Genomic DNA, 24,033 nt, shown 5'->3' on the forward strand with positions numbered 1-24,033 from the left:
ACATAGTGAGTTCAGGGCCAGCCTGAACTACAAAAAACAAAAACAAAAACACCACCACCACCACCACCACCAATGAAAAGAACCTGCTTGAAAAACCAGTGCCTAAGGCAGCACCTGTAGCAGGCACTAAACATTACTGGCTACATAAGGAATTGCTTAGTTTAATAAACAAAAAGAAAGTTAAGTAATTTTCTCAGCAAGGATAAAGTTTTGAATCCAAGGCAGCCTTAACTCCAATTGCTGAAGATGATACCTGAATCTAACAAAATGATAATGGTTAACAGAGAAATTCTCACTCTTCCCTGACAGCTTATCTCATCCACCTGTATACATGATAAGAGCATTTTTTTATTCTTTTTTTTTTTTTTTTGGTACTGGGGATCGAACTCTGGTCCTTGCCCTTGTGCAGCAGGCGGGCAAAACCACTGAGCTAAATCCCCGGCCGTTATTCATTTAACCTACATTTGAATGAGTATGTATTCAATTCAGAACTCTTCCTAAATCACTCAAGGAAATAGAACATTATCACTAAATCTTCAATGGGATCATCTGATAAACAGCACCAAAAAATTAAATGTTGGTAGTGGGAGATGTATGAAGGGACAGTGAATATATGGAAACTCTATACTTACTACCCAATTTTACTGTGAATCCAAACTACTCTAAAAAAGAAAGTTCATTAAAATTAACATGCTCCCCTAAAATAAATAGGGGAAAAAACACAGTATATAAAACTTAAGACTGAAAATAAAGAGATTTTCAAATATAGTGTTAACACCTACTTTATTCTGGAAATGATGCCTTCCAAGGTTTTAAATTCTGTCTTTTTGCTCTTCTGAGAACACACCATAGATCGCTGCACAGCTATACATTCTCCATTGACATCACGAAACTGTAGACGAATCTGGGCTCTCACGTCTGTTTCTTGAGCAACCTTTGTGGGTAAACAGAGAAAATTAAGCACCAGAATGTTAGTTCTGAAAGAAAAACCATAAACAATCTTACTCATCCAAAATGAGGCACAAAGAAAAGCTTAAATATCCAAAGTAACATTTTTCACATGCTGGGCCAGGGATTTAGCTCAGTGGTTCCACCACCTTGCCTCGAAAGCACAAGGTCCCGAGTTCAATCTCCGGTACCAAAAAAAAAAAAAACAAACATTTTCCACATGCTATTCAAAATATAGGAGAAGCCAGGCATGGTGACACATGCCTACAATCCCAGGACTCTCAGAGCCTGAGCTAGGAAAACCCAAAGTTCACGCCCAGCCCGGTCAACTTAGTGAGTACCTGTTTCAAAATAAAAAATGTTTTAAAAGGGCTATGGATGTAGCTCGGTGTGAAGGCCCTGGGTTCAGTCCCTAGTACTGCCAAACCTCAAAATATGGGAAGAAAAGAATACAGTTTGAGTTAATAAAATGGTACAGTATTATCTACCTCCTTTACTCAGTGCCATTAAAAGTATGTAAATTTTTAGGTGGGGGATTTAGTTCAGTGGTTCTGGCACCTGCCTTGCAAACACAGGGTCCCAAGTTCAATCCGCAGTACCAAACAAACAAACAAACAAACAAAATGTAAATTTTTAAAATGAATTTTATCTTTTTAAGTTTAAAATTTTAACTTACAAATTGTAACAGAAAAATGAAAATACATGTAATGTTACCTTTGACCCACTTGAGAATAAGATGCATCACCAATATCTTATAAAATAAGTTTTCAACCACAAAAATCAAGAAATTGATACTGATATATTACAATAGGATTCACAGATCCCATTCAAGTTTTGCCAATTGTTCCAATATGTCCTTTACAACAAAACAATACCGTTCAGAATTACAGATTACATATGTCAGTCACATCATTTTAGTTTGGTGTGTTTTTTTTCTTTTTTCTTTTTGAGACAGTCTCGCTATGTAGTTCATCCAGGCTGGCCTCAAACCCACGATGATCTTTCTGCCTCAGCCTCCCAAGGGCCGGGATTACAAGCATGCACCACCATATCCAGTCTCTTGTTTCTTCCAGCCTAGAATGCTGACTTATGACTGATCATTTGGAAAATTACAGACCATTATTTTGTGGAATACCTTCCAAAATTTAGGTTTGTGTGGTACTTTCTTGTGACTGAAATAGTTACACATCTTTGGTAGGAATATTACAGAACTGATGGTGAGTCCTTTTCATTGTCTCATCAGGTAGGGCATGACTTCAATACATTTCATAACTTGAAGTATTAACTTCAATCTCTTGATCAAGGTATATTTCCCAGCTTCTCTATCAAACAAATGTATTTTACTTAACAATTATTAAACATTTGAGGGAGCTGCACTGACACCATGTAACTATCCCATACAGTATTTCATTCAACTTTCCTCTAGTTTTAACTATTGGTTCTTAACTGAATGACTTACTATTACAATCTCAATCAACCAGAAATTTTCTAGTTCCATTATTCCTTCCACATTTATTGGACAGGATTCTACTAGAATAAAGGCCTCTGTACTTTCTCTGTTTTTTCCTCTTCATATTTTGTAGAAGTGTGAACTCACATTCTTGTTCTCCAATCCACCAGGTTACCACCTCTATCCTTTGTGTATCCATTTCTTAATTAATCCTACCTAATGGTCTTTGGACTGAATTACTCAGGAATAACAAAGAGATGATGAGCGTTTTTACCGTGATTATTAAATTTACAAGCCTTTCCTGTATCTATTAGTGCTCATGTGATTTTCCTTTCTGTTAATGGTACAAACTACACTGACTGAGTTTTGGGTGTTAAACAAACCTTGCATCCTTAAAGTAAATCTCACTTGGTCCAGGTGTATGATCTTTATATATGTGTGACTTTTCCTTGCTAATATTTTGCTAAGGATTTTTCCATCTACCATATCATCAGTAGTTACTGTAGTTATGAGATATCAGTAGTTATCTTGGAACGTGTAGATTTGGCATTAAGGTTATGTTAAATTTGTAAGCTGGTAAGTACTCCTTTCTGCCTCTTTTCTGAAAGTTTGTGAGAAACGGCATTATTTCTTCCTAAAATATTTGGCAGAGTTGTCTTAGTCACTTTCTCATCACTGGGACACAACATGTGACAGCCACAACTTAGAGCCAAAGGCTTATTCCGGCTCACAGTTTCAGTCTATGATTGGCTGAGTCCAAGAAGAAACAGCAGGGCGGGAGGGAAGGGTGGAGGAAAGCTGCTCAACCCCTGGCAGCCAGGAAGCAGACAGAGAGAGGAGCTGGGGACAGACACAGCCTTCCAGGTCATGTGCAAGTGACCCACCTCCACCCAGGTCCCATCTTTAACAGCAAGGCTTTTGCACCACCCCATAAGCCAACCATCTTTGAAACATATAAGACATTTGCGGGACACTTTAGCTCTAAATTATAACGAGAATTCACCAATGAAACCATCTGGGCTGGAGTTTTCAGTAGCAGGTTTTAAAATAAAAAATAATAGGTATATTTCTTCTCGAGTGAGCTTTGGTAGAATTTTCCAAACAGCTGGAAATGCTAGAGCTTAAGAAAGAAATCAGAGTTAAATACATAAATTTGGAGTCTCTAGAACATAGTTAGACTTAAAGCCAGGGGAATGAATGAGATCATCCAAGAAGGAGACAGAAAAGGGGCTAAGTCTTGGGGCACACTAGCATTTGGAAATCAACCAAAGGCAAACCCAACAAAGACTAACAAACGGCTAAGGAAAAAAGAGGTAATCCTAAAATTATGTGCCATGGAAAGCAAAAGGGAAATTTTAAAAAAATAATAATAATAACCAGCCAGGTATGGTGGCCCATGTCTGTATTCCTAGCACCTGGGAGGTTAGGGGAGGAGGATCACTTCAAGTTTGAGGCCAGCCTTGTCTCAAAACACAAAACAAATAAATAATAATAGGGATGGGGATGTAGCTCAGTGGTGCCGCCACCTGCCTCGCAAGCACAAGGTCCCGAGATCAATCCCCGGTACCACAAAAAAAAAACACACACACACAAAAAACTAATAGTAATCTACTGGATCCAATCTGTTAAGACGTTAATGAGAATTAGAAACAGACCACTCTATCTAGCAACATGAAGATTACAGAGAACCTTACAAGTGCAGTTTTAGTGGAGGGGGAAAAAGGAAGAAAATCTGAGTGTAGCAGACAAAGAAAATGGGAGGTAGGGCCAGGGATTTAGCTCAGTGGTGCTGCGCCTGCCTGGAAAGCACAAGGTCCTGAGTCTGATCCCCGGTACCACAAATAAATAAATAAATAAATAAATAAAATTAAAAATTAAAAAATAAAGTAATTTTTTTAAAAATAAGGACTGGGTTTTTAGCTCAGTGGTTCCACTGCCTGCCTCGCAAGCGCAAGGACCTGGTTCGATCCCTGGTACCAAAAAAGAAAAGAAAATGGGAGATAATGAAGTGAAAACAATAGGTATATATAATCTTGTTAATTTTGCTACCAGGTGGAACAAAAAAAAGGGCAATAGCTTGAGGATGTTTTAGAGTAAAGAGGGTTTTTTTAATTGAAGATTGGACCATGTTTACACACTGATGTGAACTATCCTAAGAGAGAAACTGCTGATGCAGGAGAAAGGAATGAAAGGGCAAAATCCCTCAGTTAATAAGAGAGATGGACGGGCTTTAGCCTATAAGAGGAGCTGGTTGATGTTTAGATAAGGCAACAAACAATAACCCTTAACACACGAGAGAAAACAATATGGGTACATGAATAAGGAGTTTGGTAGATTTTTTTATTAGAAAATATGAAATTTTCATCTGATTTCTACCTTTCAACAAAAAAATGGCAAGATCATTAACTGAGGAAAGTAGATTATAGGTTTAAGGAAACAGAGGTGTGAAATAGACATTTCATAAAGGGCTCAGTAAATGTTTTACCATTTTAAGATGAAAATTCATAATTATAAGCTCAGCGGCACAGCACCTACCTGACAAGCATGAGGTTCTGAGCTCGATCTGTGATTATCAATGGGGGAGGGGTCGATTAAATACATAAACTGCAGGATATAAACTCAATAGAATACTATTTAGTCATTATTTTAGTAAAAATAATGAAACAGAAGAGTATTTATATACTCACACAGGCGTGGCTTTATAAACACAGAAAAAAATCCTAGAAGTATACAATGAACTGGACTTAATGGGACTATAAGCAAAGGATAGAGAGAAAAGTACACGAGCTCACTAAACAGGTATATTCTTGTTCCATATATGTATACAACAAATAAAGTCTATGGGCCAAATTCTATGCCCTTTATACATGCTAACAGTATAAACAGCTAATTCCGAGAAGGATTCACGTACGAAGATTTTCATCAGGCTACTTTGTGTGCGTGTGTGGTTTTTTTGTCTCACTAAGTACTTCAGGCTGGCCTTGAACTCTCTATGTAGCTCAGGCTGGCCTCGAGCTCAGTGATCCTCCTGCCTCAGCCTCCACCAGGCTACACTGTGAGCAATCTAAATAGAAAAAAATTATGCAACTATTAAAAATGTTCACAAAAACATCACTTATTTTAAGTACAAAATATTTCAGACATACCAAGGCATGAAGATTAAAAGAACCACCCACATACCACTCATTAAGAATTTATTATGTTTTAAAGACATGAGACTTTTTGATATTTAGTGAGGAGAAAGAAAAATAAAAACCATGAATACAAAATTAGAATATGACCTCAGCTATGTAAAACAGTATGTAAAGGAGGAAAAAAGAAAACACATGAAAATATCAGTAATGGCTATCACTGAGTGCTGACTGTGTGTAGGTGACTCATCTCTTTATACTTTCCCACTGCTAGGTTTTCTATAATGATTGCTTTTACAATTATACAAGATTTTAAAAATAAAAAATTGTACTAGCACCATTACCTTGGGATCATGAACAAATGTATTTCCTTTGGTTCCAGGAGGGAAATCTCCAGTACAAATATATTTTAGACATTCTATGATGGTCTATGGAAACAAAAAAATATTAGTTATAAAAGAACTGAAGATATTAATCATAAAGAGCACTCATTATATAAATATTTATTATGTGAATCTGATGCTGGAAAAAGAAAAGGGGGGTGCGGGAAGGGGGGGAAAAAAGAATTAAAATGTATTATGTACACGGACCAAGTCCCTACAGTGAATGTGATCATTATGTACTGCAAACACATTCTAATAAAAGTAAAAAAAAATATTATGGAGACTATAAAAATGTGGTCAGATAAAATCTAACAATATAAGCCCACATAATTAAGAATTTAAGGGCCGGGGATTTAGCTCAGTGGTTTCGCCACCTGCTGCGCAAACGCAAGGACCCAAGTTCAATCCCCGGCACCAAAAAAAAAAAAAAAAAAAAAGAATTTAAGTTCACAGAAAACTATATAATTAAAAGGTACCTTAAAATAATTGTTAAAAGAAAAATTATTTCCAACTCTTTAATAACAACGGCGAACAACTGCATAGAGCTCCTTACGTGTCAAGTATTGTTCTAAACACTTACATTAACCTTTTAATTTTCCCATTAGCCATATGCTGCAGAAACTTTTCCATTTTATAAATGAGAAAATAAGATACAGAGCAGTTAAGCTACTTGCCAGCGGTCATATAGGTAATAAATGATGACAGGAAAACTCTGTATCCAGGCAGACAGTGACTAGTCTGTCTTTCAGTAGCGCACTTAGTATAATGCTAAATATCCATAAACAAAAAACATAAACAAAAGTAAACAACCATCCAACTCTCAACTTTCTCTGTGTGTTTTCCACAAATTCTTCCCTTAGACTCTTCTGTTTTACTGGTATTGTCTTGCGTTTTGTCAAGCCATTCTTCCTGACCCAAACGCTTCTTCACTCAATTTTTAAAATATTCCCTGGACTTTTAACAACCGCTGTAAATAAGCTGTGTTCCAACTTTTTCAGTGTTTTGAGCATCCTAACCAAGTAACCGTTCTCTAATTTAATTAAATCTCATTACACCAGTTTCATTTTAAAGGTAAGCCATTTTCTCTAGCATCCTTAACAGCCGGTACATTTAGCAACTGTTAATTATATACTGTAACTTTTTAAGGAATTTCTGTATAGGACAACTACTGGGAAATGAATGCTACGCTTCAGGAGCAAGGGGCCAAGGAGGGAAAACCAAAGGCTTCTCGTAGTTCCGAGCAGGTGGAGCGAGAGCCGCAGCAGGTCTAGGTCTCTGGGGCTGGCCTGACGCGCCCACTCCTCACGTGGCTGCGGGCTAAAGGCCACAGGAGGCCACGCCCCGAGGCACTTGCTGGGCGCGCCTTTCCTTCTCCTAACCAGAGCTCTGAAGGCTCAGACTTTCCATTTCCCGGATCCCTAAACTGGCTACCCGCAATCTGAGGGGGGCTACTCAGGACTTACCGTCTTCCCCGCCCCATTGGGTCCAACCAAAATTGTGAGCGGGCTGAAGAAAGTGATAATTTGCTTATCTTTGTCCTCTATTCCAAAACTCCGCACGCCCAGAATGCTCATCTTTTCGATCCGGGACATGTTTGCAAACACCAGGGCCTGGCTCCTGGGCGAGCGAGGGACCGAGGAGCCACGGGAGGCCAAAAAGGTCCGCAGAGCAAGGGCCAACCAGGGCAGCGGCTGTGGCGGGAGCCTTCCACACGGGTTTCCTGAACGGGAGGCACACAGGGGTGGAGGCCGACCGGGGGCTGCCCTCCGGGGACGTAAAGAGCCAGCCGAGCGACAGCGGCAACCTCACGCACTCGGATTCCCGCCTCGGCGTCCCACGCGTCACGTGGGAGCCGCGTACGAGGCGCACGCCGCACGCCGCGCCCCTGGGGCACGCCGGGAAGTGGGAGACCGCGGATGCGCGCGCAGCCCGGCGAGGCACCTCGGCTGAGGAGCCGTGTGTACCGATTGCTGTTCCTGGTGGCCGCGGACTTCCCGCTTCTTGCTAGGGCAGGGGCAACACCTAGAGGTCTGAGGAGGAACGATGAGATGTAGGTTGTTGCGCGCTTCTTAAAGCGTGATCCGGGGACTCGGCATGGGGTGAACTGGGGTAGAGCAAGAGACCCGTTGAGGGGCTCTGTTAAGGTCAGAACTGTTTGCCTGACGACGTCAAGACATTGTTTGCGCTTTTCGCCCTCACTCCCTAACGAGTGTAAGGACACCATCACAGTGGAATGTGTGGTTTTATATTCTTGTGCTTAAAAAAAAAAAATCTCTTAATAGGCTGTAAATATTGCTAGTTAGACCCACAGTTGTTCTTTGAGGTCCTCAGTAATATCGGGGTGGGGGGCTGGGGCTGGAACTCGGGGATTCACTCATGTAAGCAAACGTCCCACCCAGTTACATCCTGAGCTGGTTAATAATATTTTTTTCCCACGTAAGTCTAAGGGATGTTTAAGACTGAAAGCTTGGGAAATGCTTTTGTAGACCAAAGCTCAGATGCTATTTTAAGACTGTAAAAGTGTTTTTGCAAAGTCCAAGAAATGGGCCCCAGTCAACACTGCCACAGGATAGGGATAGATATCTTTAAGGGAAAGAGCCACCGCCTGCCTCGAAAGCCCAAGGTCCTGAGTTCAATCCGCAGTACCAAAAAAAAAAAAAATAAGGGAAAGAGAAATCTCCTTTCAAAAGTGACTGAGAATACTGGTTTCTTAGAAACTTAATGGTAGGATATCAGACAAGGACCTGTAGGTAAATTAAGAACAACAATCACAGTAGTGGAAGATACTGAAAACCAAACAAAAAATTTGGTATAATTCCCCCCCCCCGAGATGGAAAAATGTAGAAAATGCTCTGCACTCACACAATCCAAAGAAAATCATTTACAGAACCTAGTATATAAACTGGAAACTTGTGTTGCACTATGCAGCAAATGAGGAAGGCCAGTAAGAAGTAGTCTTTGGCCCTGCTATGTAGGTAAGAGGACAACATATCAGCCACTGCAAGATATTTAGCATTAACAATGGAAGGAAACACTGAAATTATTAATCTTACTTGACAAACCAAGTGTAATAGAACAATGGGAAAAGATTAAAGACTTTTCCCCCTACTTTTAAAAACTAAGGGTGGAGGATTTAGCTCAGTGGCACCCCACCTTCCTCAAGAGCACAAGGTCCTGAGTTTGATCCCCAGCACCAAAAAAAAAATTGTAGTAAAAGACACAAGAATTGTAAAATACACATCATAACCATTTTGAAGCATACAGTTTATGGCGTAAGTATTTTCACATTGTTATGCAGACACCACCGTCTTCCATCTCAAAATTTTTAATTTTGCAGATTCAAACTAAACCCATTAAACAATAATTCTTCACTTTCCCCTACACTCATCTAGAAACCACCGTTCTCCTGAAGCTAGGAGGTAGGGGAAGTTGCGCAGACAGGACACAAGTCCTGAATAGTTCACCTAAAGTTCTAAGTTAAAGTTCAAGTGAGTTAACGCAGCAGAGGGCCCAAATAACTTAAACTATCAGGGCCTAATGAAACAAGGGACAAAAAACAAGACCCTAAGCAAATGGGAAAAACCTTGGAGGAAGTGAAATGCAAACAAAGCAGCTTGCATTCTGAACATCAAAGAACTATCTGCAACCAGGAGCACCCTTGCTTTCTGACATGTTCACCCCTACCAAAAACTGTAAAAAAGACAATAGACTTAAACATAGAATGTCTGCCTTTAACCTCTCCAACTAGCAGGGAGCTTTTCCTTTTATTCTTTCTAATAAACACTCATTTGGCCATTCCCCACCGCTCGTAGCTTGTTTTGTCAGCTTCTGTCTTCATTGCCCTAAAACGAGGACCCAAGAGCTAGAGGGAACTGGTGACACTGTTTCTATGATTATGAACTAAGTATCTCAGATGAGTGGAATCACACAGTAGTGTATCTGTTTTTTTGTAACTAGCTGATTTCACTTACCATTGTGTCCTTAAAATTCATCTATGGTTTAGCATGTGACAGAATTTAGTCCTGTTTAAGATTAAGATTCCATTGTATGTGTTTACTACATTTTGTTGATCCATTCTTCTGTCAGTGGATGCTTGTGTTGCTTCCATCTCTCTGCTATTGTAAATAATGATGCTCTGAACCTGGATGTACAGATGTCTCTTCTAGACCCTGCTTTCTTTTGGGCATAAACCCAGATGTGGAATTGCTGGATCATATGACAATTCTATTTTTAATAACTACCATAGTGTTTTCTATAGCGGCTATACCATTTTATAGTTCCACCAATAGTTCACAGGGTTTTCAGTGTCTCCACATCCATACCAACACATGTTTTTTGTTTGTTTAATAGTAGCAATTTATATGTATAAATTTATGTATACATACCCTAATGATCGTGAGGTAGTATCTCAGTGCAGTTTTGCTTTACATTCAAATGTGATATTTATATATCTTCTTTGGAGAAATATCTATTCAAGTAAAGGCCACTTTTTAAAAAGTCAGGTTTATTGAACCATAATTTACATACAGTAAAATTCATCATTTTCCGTGGTACAATTCCATGAGTTTTGGGTTTTGGGTTTTTTGGTTTGGTTTGGTTTGGTTTGGTTTGGTTTGGTTTGGTTTGGTTTTTTGAAGCAGAGTCTCCTTTTGTAGTTTGGGCTGGCCCTGAACTCACTATGTAGCCCAGCTGGCCTCGAACTCGTAGTGATCCTCCTGCCTCAGCCTCCCAAGTGCTGGAATTATAGGTGCGTGCCCACCACGCCTGCCGCCCGGCTCCTGAGTTTCGAAAATTGTCTTAGTTACTTTTCTCATTGCTGATACAAAATACCCAACACCCAAAGTTAAAGGGGGAAGGGTTTATTTTGCTCACAGTTTATAGAAGTTTCAATCCATACTCGGCTGGCTCCAAGACAAGGTGGCTTAGCAGAGGGGCATCACAGGAGAAACCATTCGTGGTGGGCAGAAGATGGCAAAAACAAGCAGGCAAAGGACCTTAGCAGCTTTTTTCTGCCCCTTATATACTTCTCAAAGCTACTGGGATTAAGATGGTGCACACACCCTTAGTACCAGCATTGCACCAAGAATCAACCACACACTCTAGATCCAGCCACCTATGACCTGTGACATGAGGCTTTGGGGGGGACATCTAAACACAAGCCATAGCAAAAGTATAAACAGTTGTGTAATCGAAACCATTTACCCCCCACCAGACATTTAAATAAATTCTGTGGACACCTGGATATTAGTAGAAAGAACAGAGCAAAATTTACACCTTATTTTAATACCACTACATGTTCCAGATGGATGAAGATCTAGATATTTCTGAAAGCAATGAAAAGTCAGAAAGGTAATTACATTTTTAAAGGAAAATTCTATGACTCAAAGTAACTAGAAGTTAGCAATGAGACAAGAAGACATTACATGTTTCTGATCTCAGTATGAGGTATCCAACATCACCTCTCATGGATTTTTGCTTAAACAAGAAAGAAAGAAAAGCTTAACTTGAATCTAAACACAACTTTTAACTTTCAGTTAATAGGAATTAAAAGGATTAAACTAACAACACTGTAAAAATGGAAAAGGCCAATCCTGACCACAGAACATGTCATACCACACTGGCCTCTCAGGAGATCAGTGTCATTAAAGCAGGGACTTTTGTACATTTTTATAAGACTTTAAGGAATTGCTGCAAATTAAAGAGACCTAGATGTATCACATGGTCCTGGTTTCACATAGATATGAAGGAAATTTGAGGAATACGTGGGGAAATTTGAATGTGGACTAGAAATTAGATGATAAAAAGTGTTAATTTTAGGGGGCTGGGAATTTAGCCCAGTGGCACCACACCTGCCATGCAAGCACAAGGTCCTGAGTTTGATCCCTGGACCACCAAAAAAAGTGTTAATTTTATTATATTAGCCATGATAATATCTTGCTATATAAGAAAATGATATTTTGAGATGCATGTGAAAGTATTTGTGTTAGCGCCCTGCTATCTGTAATTTAAAATACTTCAGAAAAAAATCTTCAGTTGAGGGGAAAAAAATGAACATGACAAGGTAGCTAAATTTCATTACAAAAAAATACAACTTTGAAACACTAGGAAACTAAAACTAAGATTAAAGCCCTAGGATTGGGGGAGGGGAGGTTAGACTAAGCCCCCAAATAAAAATATCTAAAAAGGCAAGCCAGGTGTGGTGACGCAACCGTGTGGTCCCAGCACTCAGGAAGCTGAGGCATGAGGATTGCTGGGAGTTCAAGGCCAGCCTGGAATACATAGTGAGCTCAAGGCCAGTCTGAGCTACATAGTGAAACCCTGTCTAAGAAAAACAAAATAAAAAGCAACTAAAAAGGCAACTCAATGAAGTCTTTACTTCTCAGTAAACTACTACTTACTTTTAAAAAACGTCTGGTTGCTTCTATGATAATTAATGTGCAGGCCTGCCTGGCAAGCACAAGGTCCTGAGTTCCATCCTCAGAACCAAAAAAAAGAAAGAAAATTAATGTGATGAAAAATAAAACCACCATGAGATACTATTTTATACCTACTAGTAAACTTCATCCTTATAATACTTTCTGACATAAATTGTCTTGTTTTTTTGTTTGTTTGTTTTTTGGTACCTAGGATCAAACTCAGGACCTTTCACTTGCAAGGCAGGCCCAGCACCACTGCTAAATCCCCAGCCCAATTCTGTCTTTTTTTGCTATCGATATTAGTACGTTAGTTTTCTTTTTATTGTTTGTCCAGTATATCTTTCTATCCCTTGATTTTCAACCTTCCTACATCATTTTGCATTAAGTGCATCTCTTGAAAATAGCTGGATGATTTTAACACAATTTAAGAGTATTTGCCTTTTAATATATGAGTTTAATTTGAATAAATGAGTTTAATTTGTTTTCAATTACTGTGATTATTGATAAATTTGGACTTATATTTTATTTTGTGCTTTTCCTTTGCTTCTTTTTCTTCTTACTTGCTTTCTAGATTAATCGAGCTTCCTTATTCCCTTGTTTTACTCTACTGGTTTGGAAGTTATATATTTCACTTTTTTTTTTTTTGTACCAGGGATCGAACTCAGGTCCTTCTGCTTGGAGGGCAGGTGGCAGAACTACTGAGCTAAATCCCTGGCCCTATATATTGTACTTCTGTTACTTTAGTGACTAGTTTTAAATTTTTCACATGCTTATCTTGAGTCCAAAGTTAATATTTTTAGCATCTACCTGAACCTTACAAAGACTCAAATGTTTCCACTCTCATCACCCACACATTTTCATGGTTTTTTGGTTCCTTGTTGTCTTGGGATAAGGGACAAAATAAGTTAAATAAGATTTTGTTTTGTTTGTAACCAGCATTACTTATTTAGGTTTAACAACACTGTGACCAAGCTCTGGTTACCACTGCTGCTTACGTCAGTCCTATCTGGAATCCTGCATTCATTACATTAGCAAAACTACTAACACATGGTGCTAATCGACCTTCAGGTGAAGTTCTGATACCAGAATCAAACAAAGTTATTTTTGTGAAAGTGCTTTACAGTTGTAAAACACTAAAAATACAAGATATTTTCTTCTTTGTTCATTGAATATTTTCAGAAGGTGATCTGGTAAAATATAACAAAGCTATAAACATGGTCACACAATTTCCTTAGCATAAGAAAATAGTTTTTTAATTCTACAAAGAAGTTTCTAATGGTGTTATTTAAATTTGTGGAATGCTAGAGATAACCCTAATGCCTACAGGTTGGGAGATGGTGAAGTAAACTGACACATGAGTTTTATTGCTAGCAGGTAACCATTAAAATAGTAAATAGGAAAACTGTAGAAATACTAGTAAGCAAGAAAATGAATATTGCCCATATTCATTGATCACAACTCTGTTAAACTGTCCATATTTTAGTAAAGATCAGAGGAAGCAATCAAAAAGCTGGTGGTTTCTATGACAAGGGGGAGTCCAGGGTTTATTTTCCTATATCGTCATTTATGCAATAAAAATCATATTAAAGATATGCTTGGGGATTGAAAGGATGTAAGTTAAAAGAGAACCAAGAAGAAAGAGAGATGCTATCAGTTTAGATTTAGTCACCATGAAATCTTTGAGAGATCATGCCATTCATTTAACTTGTGAAAAGGATAGTTATCAGTTTTTTAAAATGTTACCAGTTTGTAACTCACTAATACAGAAAAAGTTTTAGGGCAAAAGGATGGATATCACCTACTCATGTACCTTTTCAAACAGCATTATTTTTTAAATGTACTATCCGTTATATGTATACTATATACTATGTATTATAAACATTTAAATATCAGAAAACATATAATATTTTACTATATTATTATAAACATAATGTAGCCAAGCATGGTGGCACACACCTGTAATTGCAGCACTCGGGAGGCTGAGGCAGGAGGATTGCTGTGAGTTTGAGGCCAGCCTGAACTACACAGTGAGACCCTGTCTCAAAAAAACAAAAAATAGGGGCCGGGGATTTAGCTCAGTGGTTCCAGTGCCTGCCTCGCAAGCGAAAGGCCCCGAGTTCAATCCCAGTACCAAAAATAATAATAATAATAAAATAAAATAAAACAAATAAACATAATGTGACAGTTATTTTTCTAAATTATATAATTACCAATAATTCCTTAAAATTCAGAGTATTTATTGCTAATTTGTTTTTTAGGGGGGAGACAGGGTCTCACTATGTAGTTCAGGCTGGCCTTGAACTCACTTTGTAGCCCAGGTTGGTCTTGAACTTGGAGCAATCAGACTGCCTCAGCTTCCCAAGTGCCAAGATTAAAGGCATGCACCACCATGGCCAGCTGCTAATTTCTTTCTACTCCCCTAAAGTAATGTGGGGGGTTGTTTTTGGGGTTTTGTTTTGTTTTTTTTGGTACCAGGGATCAAACTCAGGTCCTTCTGCTTGCAAGGCAGGAGGCAGAACCACTGAGCTAAATCCCTGACTCAGTAATGCAGAATTTTTTAAACGTCCTGATAGTTCTCACTGGCTTGTTCTCTATAGCTGAGCCCTGGAACTTCGCTCTGAGTGGTGTTTTTTGGTGTTTTTTTGTTTTTGGGGGGGTTTTTTTGGTATCAGGGATCCAACTCCGGTCCTTGTGCTTGCAGGGCAGGTGGCAGAACTACTGAGCTAATTTCCTGGCCCCTGCTCTGTCTTTTTGTTTTTTTTGGGGGGGGGGGGGTTGATACCAGGGATTGAACTCAGGACCTTGTGCTTGGAAGGCAGGCGGCAGAACCACTGAGCTAAATCCCCAGCCCCTGAGTGTTTTTTTTAAATAAGTTTTATTTTATTTTATCCCATTCTCCCCCTCAAGCCCTCTCCCCTCCATATGTACAGAAGCTTTGTTTCCATTTGCTCTGTGTTTTTTCCAGGAGTCCTGCACATTAATTTGTTCAATTAACACAACCAAGGGCATCCTTATTCATTCAGTTATATACTCAACAAACTTTCAACGGGAGCCTGTAAGAGCTAGTCCCTGAGGATAAAGAGATCCATTAAATAACAACTGTATTCTTAAAGAGCTCACAATCTGGTAGAAAACTAAAATGGTCCCAAGTGCATGGTGTTTGTGGTATACAAAGTCTTTTTAATAATAATAAAAAGAGTCATTAACTTTTTTCATCTTCACCGTTTTGTTTTGTAGTGCTTGGGTCTGAATTTAAGGCCTTACACATGTACACTGTGGTACATCCCTTGCCCCCAGGGTTATTTTATTTTATTTTGGTACAGGGGATCGAACTCAGGACATTGTGCTTGCAAGGCAGGCAGCAGAACCGCTGAGCTAAATCTCCAGCCCCCCAGGGTTATTTTAAAATAAACTTTTCAAGTAGTTTTAGATTTACAGAAAAGTTACAGAGCATTACACAGAGTTCACTGAACCTCTCACCGTTTCCCCTATCTTCACATTGCTATGGTACACCTGTCACTGCTAAGAAACCGACATCAGTATATTACTAGACTCCACATTTGCTTTTTGCTTTGGTTTTCTTCAGATCTCCTTAGTTTTACCTATTATCCTCTTCCCGTTCCTGGACATCATCCAGGGTAGCACATCACATTTAGTCATTATGTCCCTTGTGTGCTTCTGGGCTCCCACAGTTTGTAGATATCTTTTTCAGGATGATCTTGACAGTTTTGAGGCGCACTGGTGGGGTATTTTGTCCTTCCGTTTGGGTATGTCCAGTATTTTCTCTTGGTTAGATGGAGGCTGATGGGTTTGGAGAACGAAGACCACAGAGATAAAATGCCATTCTTATCACATCGGGTCAAAAGGCACCTGCTATTAATATGACTTGTCATTGTCACTGTTCATCCTGTCACCCAGCTGGGGGCATGTGTATCAGGTATCTGCTCTACAAAGTTCCTCCTCTCATTCTCTCCTTTCCATACTGACTTTTTAAAAAACAAAGTCATGGGCCAAAGATTTAGCTCAGTGGTTCTGCTGCCTGCCTCACAAGCGCAAAGACCTGAATTCGATCCCCGGTACCAAAAATAAATAAATAAAAAAAATAAAAATAAAAAACAAAGTCACTGTGTGCATCCCACACATAGTGAAGGAGGACTGAGCTCCATCTCCTTGAGGGGGGAATATTTACTTAAATTATTTAAGTGTTTCTGCAAAAGAGATTAAAATTATTAGCTTGTGTTTAGAATTTTATATTAAAATGGTCTTGCAAATACATTTATTTATAATCCCTAATCTGAGAAAGTTTGCAGTCTGCTTGGGGAGATCATAGAGGAAAAGTTAATGACAAGAGAGAGTTATAAAAAAAATATAATTTTAGCCGGACATGGTGGTATGCACCTATAGTCCTAGCTATTTGGAAGGCTGAGCCCCGGAGTTCAAGGCCAGCCTGGGCGAAATAGTGAGACCTCAGCTTAAGACAAACAAAGATGGAAAAAAAGAAAAAAGAAATACAATGTCGTACACCCATGTTCATAGGTAACATTATTCATCTGAAAGTTGGAAGCAATCTAAAGTATCCATCAATAACACATGGATTTTTTAAAAGTCTATACATATAACAGAATATTATTTAGCCTTAAAAAAGGAAATTTTCACACATTCTACAACATGGATGAGCCATGAGAGCTGACGTTTTGACAAGTGGAATAAGCCAGCAACACAAAGACAAATAGTGTACGATTGTGAGTCCTTAGAGTGGTCAAATGCATAGAGACTGAGTAGAAGAATGTTTACAGGTGCTGGGCTGAGGGGGGATTGGCATTTATTATAACAGATATAGAGTTTTAGTTTTTCAAGATCAAAAAAGTTTAGAGATCTATCATACAATATTATAAATGTACTTAACACTGCTGAACTGCACACTAGAAATGGTTTTGGTGGTAAATTTTGTGCTATGTGAACTTTAACACAATTTTTTAAATGTAAAGGAATTTGATTTTGAGTAGGAAGTATGTTTTGGAATTAACCCTCCAATAGGAATCCACAATTATTCTGTAAATCAGAGGCTGCAAAAGGACCCTGTGTACAGCTACCAACATATAAAACTCGAGAGATCGTACATAATAATCAGAAGTTCAGGCTTCCTCGAGAAACTGAGTGATCTGGCAACAGAAGCCCAAGGGAGTTGCTTGACAACAAGCGGCTGGAGCTGAGCAGGACCTGCCCCTCTGGACAGGCCGCACGTGTTGTGGTTAGTATAGCCACTACCACTTTTATTGCCACTTCCCCTTGCCAACTGCCCTCACTTTGATAGCCAGGCTGTGTTTGTCATTCCCCTAATACTCTGAGTGGTTGGTGCTGTCTGCTTAGCTAAGGCTTGTACATTGTTTCTCAGTCTGCCACCACCACCTGAGCCGTGTAGCCCTATGATAGAATTTAATCATGCCAAGCTCTGTTTAAGTACTAGAATTCCAAGGTATTTGACAACTCCTCCTCAGAGGCCCTCCTTTACGCCCACAGCTCCTCAGGTGTCCTCAAGGCACCAGAGGGAATGCTGGCTCTCGTGCCCTCAGGGAGAGAGTCTTGCCAGAACCTGGCTTGGGCTCTGCAGCACTATTTTAAGAGGACCTTCACCTGGGCCTACTGTGACTCTTGCCTCATTCCTAAGAGACTGGTGGAAGTGTGTCAGTGTCTCTCCTGAGCTCTCAAGGAAAACTTCTGTCAAGGGCTCCGATCAGACACTTCTAACCAAGAACCCCAAACCTCAGCACACAAACACCAAACCAAAGCAGGCTGCCAATGCTACACCCCCATCCTGCCGGCGCAGGCCTGGGTGACGTGCATGCTGACGTGTGTCTACCGCCCAGCCGCCCCTGCTCCTCATGCAGAGCTGTCCCCAGCTGTGGAAAAGCGTTCTGGGCAGCAATTTGTGTTTGGTACCATCCGACCTACCAGCTCAAGAGCGTCCTGAAGTAAGGCTTCCAGGCCAACACGGAACCACTTTGGGATGCACATTGAAACCTTCCCTTAACAGCCTAAAACAGGCATGAAGGCACACACCTATAGTCCCAGCACTCAGGAAGCTGAGGCAGGAGGATCTCCACAAGTTTGAGGTCAGTTTTCATAGTGAGACCCTATCTCAAAAAAGAAAAAAAATAAATAAACAAAACAACCACCACCAAAAAAACAAAAACAAAATCCCAGCCCCCGAAACGACAGCCTATACTTCCATTATGTGTGCTAGAGCCAGGAAAGAAGGCAGTGTGGTGTAGAAGGGAGCTTCGTTTGTCCTTTTGTGGGATTATGGGCCTGAGCCTAAGAAGCAAAGGCTGACTGCTCTGGTCACACACACTCGCACGTAGCGCGCCCAGCGTGGAACCCGCCCCTGCGGGAGGGACGCACAGCGCAGGATGCATCCGTGTGCCCCGTAGCTCTGAGGACATTTCTGGGTGGCCTTCCCAGCATCTGTGTCCTTCTTACTACTACCTAGGACCCCACCTTCCTCCGTTGTGAGTTTGCATGAGATCAAGTCAACCTTCAAATCAGGGGAAGCACGGGTGAACGTGTGGCACTAGTTACAAGGAGACGGTTTCAACGGAATAATCAGAAAAGCAAAACTGGCTTTTTCCTGCTGTTCATGACACGACAGGTACATAGAGACTCAGAAGCTCCAGCATCATCGTAGGGCCACAGTGGGAAGCTGTTTGGCAATGGAGTCTGGGGACAGCAGCTACCAAACCAGCAGGACACGACGGTGGCTCCACCCCAGGCTTTGGTTACAGGGACCTGAGAATTCCCGGCTTGTCTCCCCCTGCCGAAGCCAGGTGCTGTGGTGCACACCTGTGATCCTACCTAGCAATTGGAGGGCTGAGGCTACAGGAGCGCAGTGGATTTAAGGTCAGCCTGGGTTACCTAGTGAGTCAAGGCCAGCTTGGACTACGTATCTAGACCCTGCATCCAAAGGAAAGAGGAGAGGAGAGGAGAAGACAAGGAGCAGAGAAGACCCTACCGAACACAACTTGACCCGGCTGCCAAGGTCTCTACTTTAATTAGCATCTCCCTACTAGTATTTTCAATTCCTTTTGAGACAGATCAATTTAGCTACAATCATGGTAGAATTTAGCTGATCTGAAAAGAATCTCCCACATTTATGTATTTTAGCATAAAATTCTGTTTAGTGGTTTATATTCCATTTCTTTTTATACACACCATTTAAAAAGAAATCCAGTTGGGCCGGGGATGTAGTTCAGGGGTGCAGTGCCTGCCCAGCAAGCGCAAGGCCCTGGGTTCAATTCCTGGTACCAAAAAAGAAAAGCGAAAAAAAAGACCAAAAAAAGCCCCTTTAAAAAAAAAGAAATCCAGTCTTCTGGTTTTAATATGAATATAAATGTAGGGCAAAGATGTTATCAACTCAAGCATTTTCTTTTGTCATAGAAAGTTTTTAAAGGGGGAAAATTAGGGATTTCTATTATGAAAAGATAAAAATTTACTCTGGGAGTCTGAAGGTAGACAATTACAAGCTTAAGCCCAGCCTGGACAACTTCATGAGACCCTGTCTCAAAAGGGCTGGTAATGTAGCTCGGTGCAAAGGCCCTGGATTCAATCTCCAGTATCATATATGTATGTACGTATGCATATTAAAAAGATACAGGGCATAGGAAACATTTAGTTTCACTTTGCCGTTATTAGATATTCTCTATCTGATTGTTATAAATTATTCATTTCCTCAGAGAGAGAATAAATTGGCTGGGGATGCATTCTTGTGCTATGCACTTTCTCTGCTGAAGGTTAGCACTGAGCTGTAGGAGCCATGAGAGTGCTTCTGCTTTGGGGGCTGCTAGCTCTGGGAGCTGTGAATGTTCATCCCAGCCCCATGGGAAGTTCCATGAGGACAGTGGTGAAAGAGACCTTGACTCTGCTTTCTATTCATCAGACTCTACTGATAGGCAATGAGGTGATTATTTTTATTTCTACAGTTCTTTAAAACACAAAACAATCATTTGTGCAGGCATTTACCAGGTGTAAATATCTCTTATAAGCAATGAAATTATGGGCACGTTAGTAGCACATAGGTAAGAACCACATCAATTGCAGACATCATATTAAGTGCTGGGAATGTTAAAAGAGTGCTTTAAAAATGATTTTATGTGTTTTCCTTTTCAGACCCTGAGGATTTCTGTTCCTGCACATAAAAATGTAAGTTAAATTATGACTCAGTAAAATGATCATACGAATATGGTAAATTTCATATTTTGAGCTGTAAGTCCTTAGTTTTCATTGGAACTACTGAATTTTCTCTATTTCATTTTTATATGGAGCGGATGTGAATGTATAAATATGAGAATGACTTTCTAGCCAGGAAAAGCCATACAATTGGATCAGGCAGGCCCTTTGGCAAGGGTGTCGGTTCTCCATCCCAAAGAGCCTCCAGGGGCAGGGGATTTAGCTCAGTGGTTCTGATGCCTGCCTTGCAAGCGCAAGGTCCGGAGTTCGATCCCTGGTACCAAAAAAACAAAACAAAACAAGATTTACCAAAGAGCCGCCGGTCAGGTGAGAATTCCATGCAGGGTGAGAGGTACCCACTAGAATCCTGTGAGGCTGTCTGTGGGCTTCCTCAACGTAATGTCTTTTGGGATTAGTAACCTAGGGTTATGTTTTTAGAGTCATGACCAGTAGACATTAAAATATACAAGTGCCCTCTCAATAATGCCCACATAGCTAGATGATTATGACTGTATAATGGGTTCATATACCTTTGAAATATATCATGGTCATTATCAAAGGTAAAATACATTATTTCATAAGTCTAAATAGAATATAATTACCAATCTGAACTGTGAAAGAAAACACTGATATGAGTTCACTTACTAATGTAATTGCATTAGGGCCAGGGATTTAGCTCAGTGGTGCCACTACCTGCCTCTCAAAGCACAAGGTCCCGAGTTTGATTCCTGGTACTGAAAAAAAAAAGTAATGTAATTGCATTATACCTTCTGAACATTTTAATCCTAGTTAAGAGGTTTTTTTAAGCATCTTTTACATGTCTCCTTAGTAATTATATAACTGCACCTATCTGTTGAAAATGTCATCTCTGTGTGAGGTGGTTTACCACTTGGCAAAGGAACATGCAAAAACTCTTTGGAGGAAAAAAACCCCCCACAAAATAAAGCCTAATGTTTTAGACCAAAATTGACAAATTAAAATTGTATACATTTGTAGTGTACAATGTGATGTTTTAAAATACGCATATATTGTGTATGATTAGTGGACCAAGTTTTTTTTTTAATGGACCAAGTTTTTAATGCCTTGTTTTGATTATTTCTATTTTTTATTTATTTATTTATTTTTGGTTCCGGGGATCGAACTCGGGTCCTTGGGCTTGCACAGCAGGCGGCAAAACCACTGAGCTAAATCCCCGGCCCCATTTCTATTTTTTAAATCTTCCTTGTTTAGCACCAACTATGCATTGAAGAAATCTTCCAGGGAATAAACACATTGAAGAATCAAACCACACAAGGGGATGTTTTAGAAGAACTATTCCAAAACTTGTCTTTAATTAAAAAACACATCGACCTCCAAAAAGTAAGTTACAAACATTCCATGGGAACTGTATTTGTCTGACTGTACCTATTTCTACAGAAACCGATCACTCCTATGATACTTATTATCTATTCTTTTCACAGCAAAAATGTGGGGAAGAACAGCGGAGGGTAAAGCAGTTCTTAGATTACCTGCAAGAGTTTCTTACTGTCATAAATACTGAATGGACAATGGAAGGCTGAGACTAAACTGGCTGATTGTATCCAAAGATGTGGGGTTTTGCGGGGGAGTTTTTGGTACCGGGGATCGAACTCAGGACCTTGTGTTTGCCAGCCAGGCACAGCGCTACTGAGCTAAATCTCGGGCCCTCAAACTTATTTTTGAACAGATATTAACAGGAAAATTAAACTTATTAATAGGATATCGTGTGACATTTTAATACATGTATACATTGTGTAATCAGGTTAAATATATCTATATCCTCCAACATTTATCATTTATTTGTGGTAAAAATATTCAAAATCCTTTCTTCCAGCTTTCTGAGATACACAGTACACAACCACTATCTGAAGTCATCCTGCAGTGTGATAGCACACCAGAATTTCTTACTCTGATCTAACTGCAGCTTAGTACCTACTGATCAATCTTTTCCCATACTTCCCTCATTCTACTTTTAACTCCTATGAGATGAACTTTCTTAGACTCCATATATGAGGGAAACTATATGGTACTTGTATTTCTGTGCCTGAAATAGCCAAAGATTTTGGACAAGCAAAGAACATAAGAACAAGAGCCAACCAAGAAGGGTGGGGCCTTAATTTTCAGTGTCATTAAACTTCAATTCAAATATTTCAAGTAAATATTTCAAGCACACTTCTGCTTTACCACCTCCTTCTAAGCAGGGAATATAAAATAGTTGAGATGTATTTCAGATGTCAAAATCACTGAAGTATTTTGCTGCATTTTGCTCCAGACAAATTTAGCTTAATGTTCTGTAAAATAACTGTTAACTTAATAGTATTTATCAGATGATTAAGAATTTGGTAAATTAATATTTATTTTATGCTATGCAATGTTCCAATAAAACAAAAATGGACAACTGTGGTTAATTTGCTGCTGGCATCTGTCTTTTTTGTGCTGTTTTTTGGATTGTGCTCAGGACCTTGCACTTGCAAACCAGGCGCATTGCCAGAGCTAATTCTCTGGCCCCTTGCTGGCCTGTCTTAATGCTTGAAGTTTGCGGTCCATGCAAGGACATCGTGTTTGGAGGGATAGTCTGAGGGCAGGCGGCCTGGTAATGAGCGTTCCCGTCTGCCCGGTGGCAGAAGTCTCAGGGTTGCTAGGCACAGCGAGGGTGGAAGAAATCCAGTAGAATGTGCGAACGTGTGGGGAGCAGGGAGAGGCAGGAACTGAGACTGTTCCCTCTCCACAGCAGTCCACCCAGACCCTAAGATGGTGCGGGGAAACAGCAAGGAATGAATGAATGAATGCACCTTCTAGAATGCTTTCAAAATTGAGTTTTAAAGGCTTTCCCTGGGAGGAAGGCAGTGCTGGAACCTATAACTAGGTCTTTTCCAAGCCTATGAGAAGAATTTGGCAGACATTCTCACAGCCAGTTCAGAGAGGTGATGGCACAACGTAACAAAAAGAGCAGAGAAGGGGTAGTCAGGTAGTTGTATCCTGAAGGCTGAGTCCCCATGCCATATTCCCAGAGCAACACCAGGCATAACAACACTTCAGTCTGAGCGTTTATGACTATCGTAGCATAAATGGAGCTTTCTCTGCTTGAGAAAATCTATCAAGGATCCAGAGAATATTTTAAAACTGACATTGACCTAGTAATGATATTGAGCTATGCCACTGATTTCTTCAGTCGTTGTCCAACAAATACTTACTGATCACAGGCCCTGTGCTGGGTGTGGAATACAGATGGGGTCTGCGCTGGAAATCCTTAGGGACCAAAGCCATCATCCAGGGCACAGCTGCACACGTGGCATCGGGGCCAGGTTCTGGGCAGGTGTGAAGCAATCGGCCCTCCTACTTCCAGGCACGGCAGAGGGGCTGAGCAGCCAGACACAGACTCCCCAGTGCGTGGTGCAACGTCCTTCTGTGGAAGGAGACGTGTTTGCCCTCTACAGCAGGTCCAGTGGGCAGAACTCTGCCAC

General features: G+C 40.1%; 2 protein-coding genes across 5 annotated transcripts in view; one reads left to right on the forward strand and one right to left on the reverse strand.

The window, feature by feature from the left end:
* The window catches only part of Rad50 (RAD50 double strand break repair protein), a 138,690-nt gene that overhangs the window by 98,984 nt on the left and 15,673 nt on the right, over positions 1-24,033 (reverse strand). For 2 of the 4 annotated variants that reach the window (XM_004836612.3, XM_087194552.1), the window contains exons 1-3: positions 7,376-7,761; positions 5,874-5,957; positions 783-934 (exon numbers count right to left, since the gene is read on the reverse strand). In XM_004836612.3, the coding sequence (XP_004836669.1) occupies positions 783-934; positions 5,874-5,957; positions 7,376-7,504 (365 nt within the window). In that variant the 5' untranslated portion in view covers positions 7,505-7,761. Of the gene's footprint in view, positions 1-782; positions 935-5,873; positions 5,958-7,375; positions 7,762-24,033 lie in introns of those variants that run through there. The other 2 variants (XM_087194550.1, XM_087194551.1) reach the window with 2 other exon arrangements.
* Positions 19,952-22,977, forward strand: Il5 (interleukin 5). Its single transcript, XM_004836613.3, has 4 exons — positions 19,952-20,282; positions 20,492-20,524; positions 21,782-21,910; positions 22,012-22,977. The coding sequence occupies exons 1-4, from the start codon at positions 20,139-20,141 to the stop codon at positions 22,108-22,110; spliced, it is 405 nt and encodes a 134-aa protein (XP_004836670.1). The 5' UTR covers positions 19,952-20,138; the 3' UTR covers positions 22,111-22,977.

Source organism: Heterocephalus glaber, unplaced genomic scaffold, assembly GCF_053883595.1.
Source record: "Heterocephalus glaber isolate CG9 unplaced genomic scaffold, H.glaber_assembly_v1.0 deba00001606, whole genome shotgun sequence".
In the NCBI taxonomy this organism is placed as follows: Eukaryota; Metazoa; Chordata; class Mammalia; order Rodentia; family Bathyergidae; genus Heterocephalus; species Heterocephalus glaber.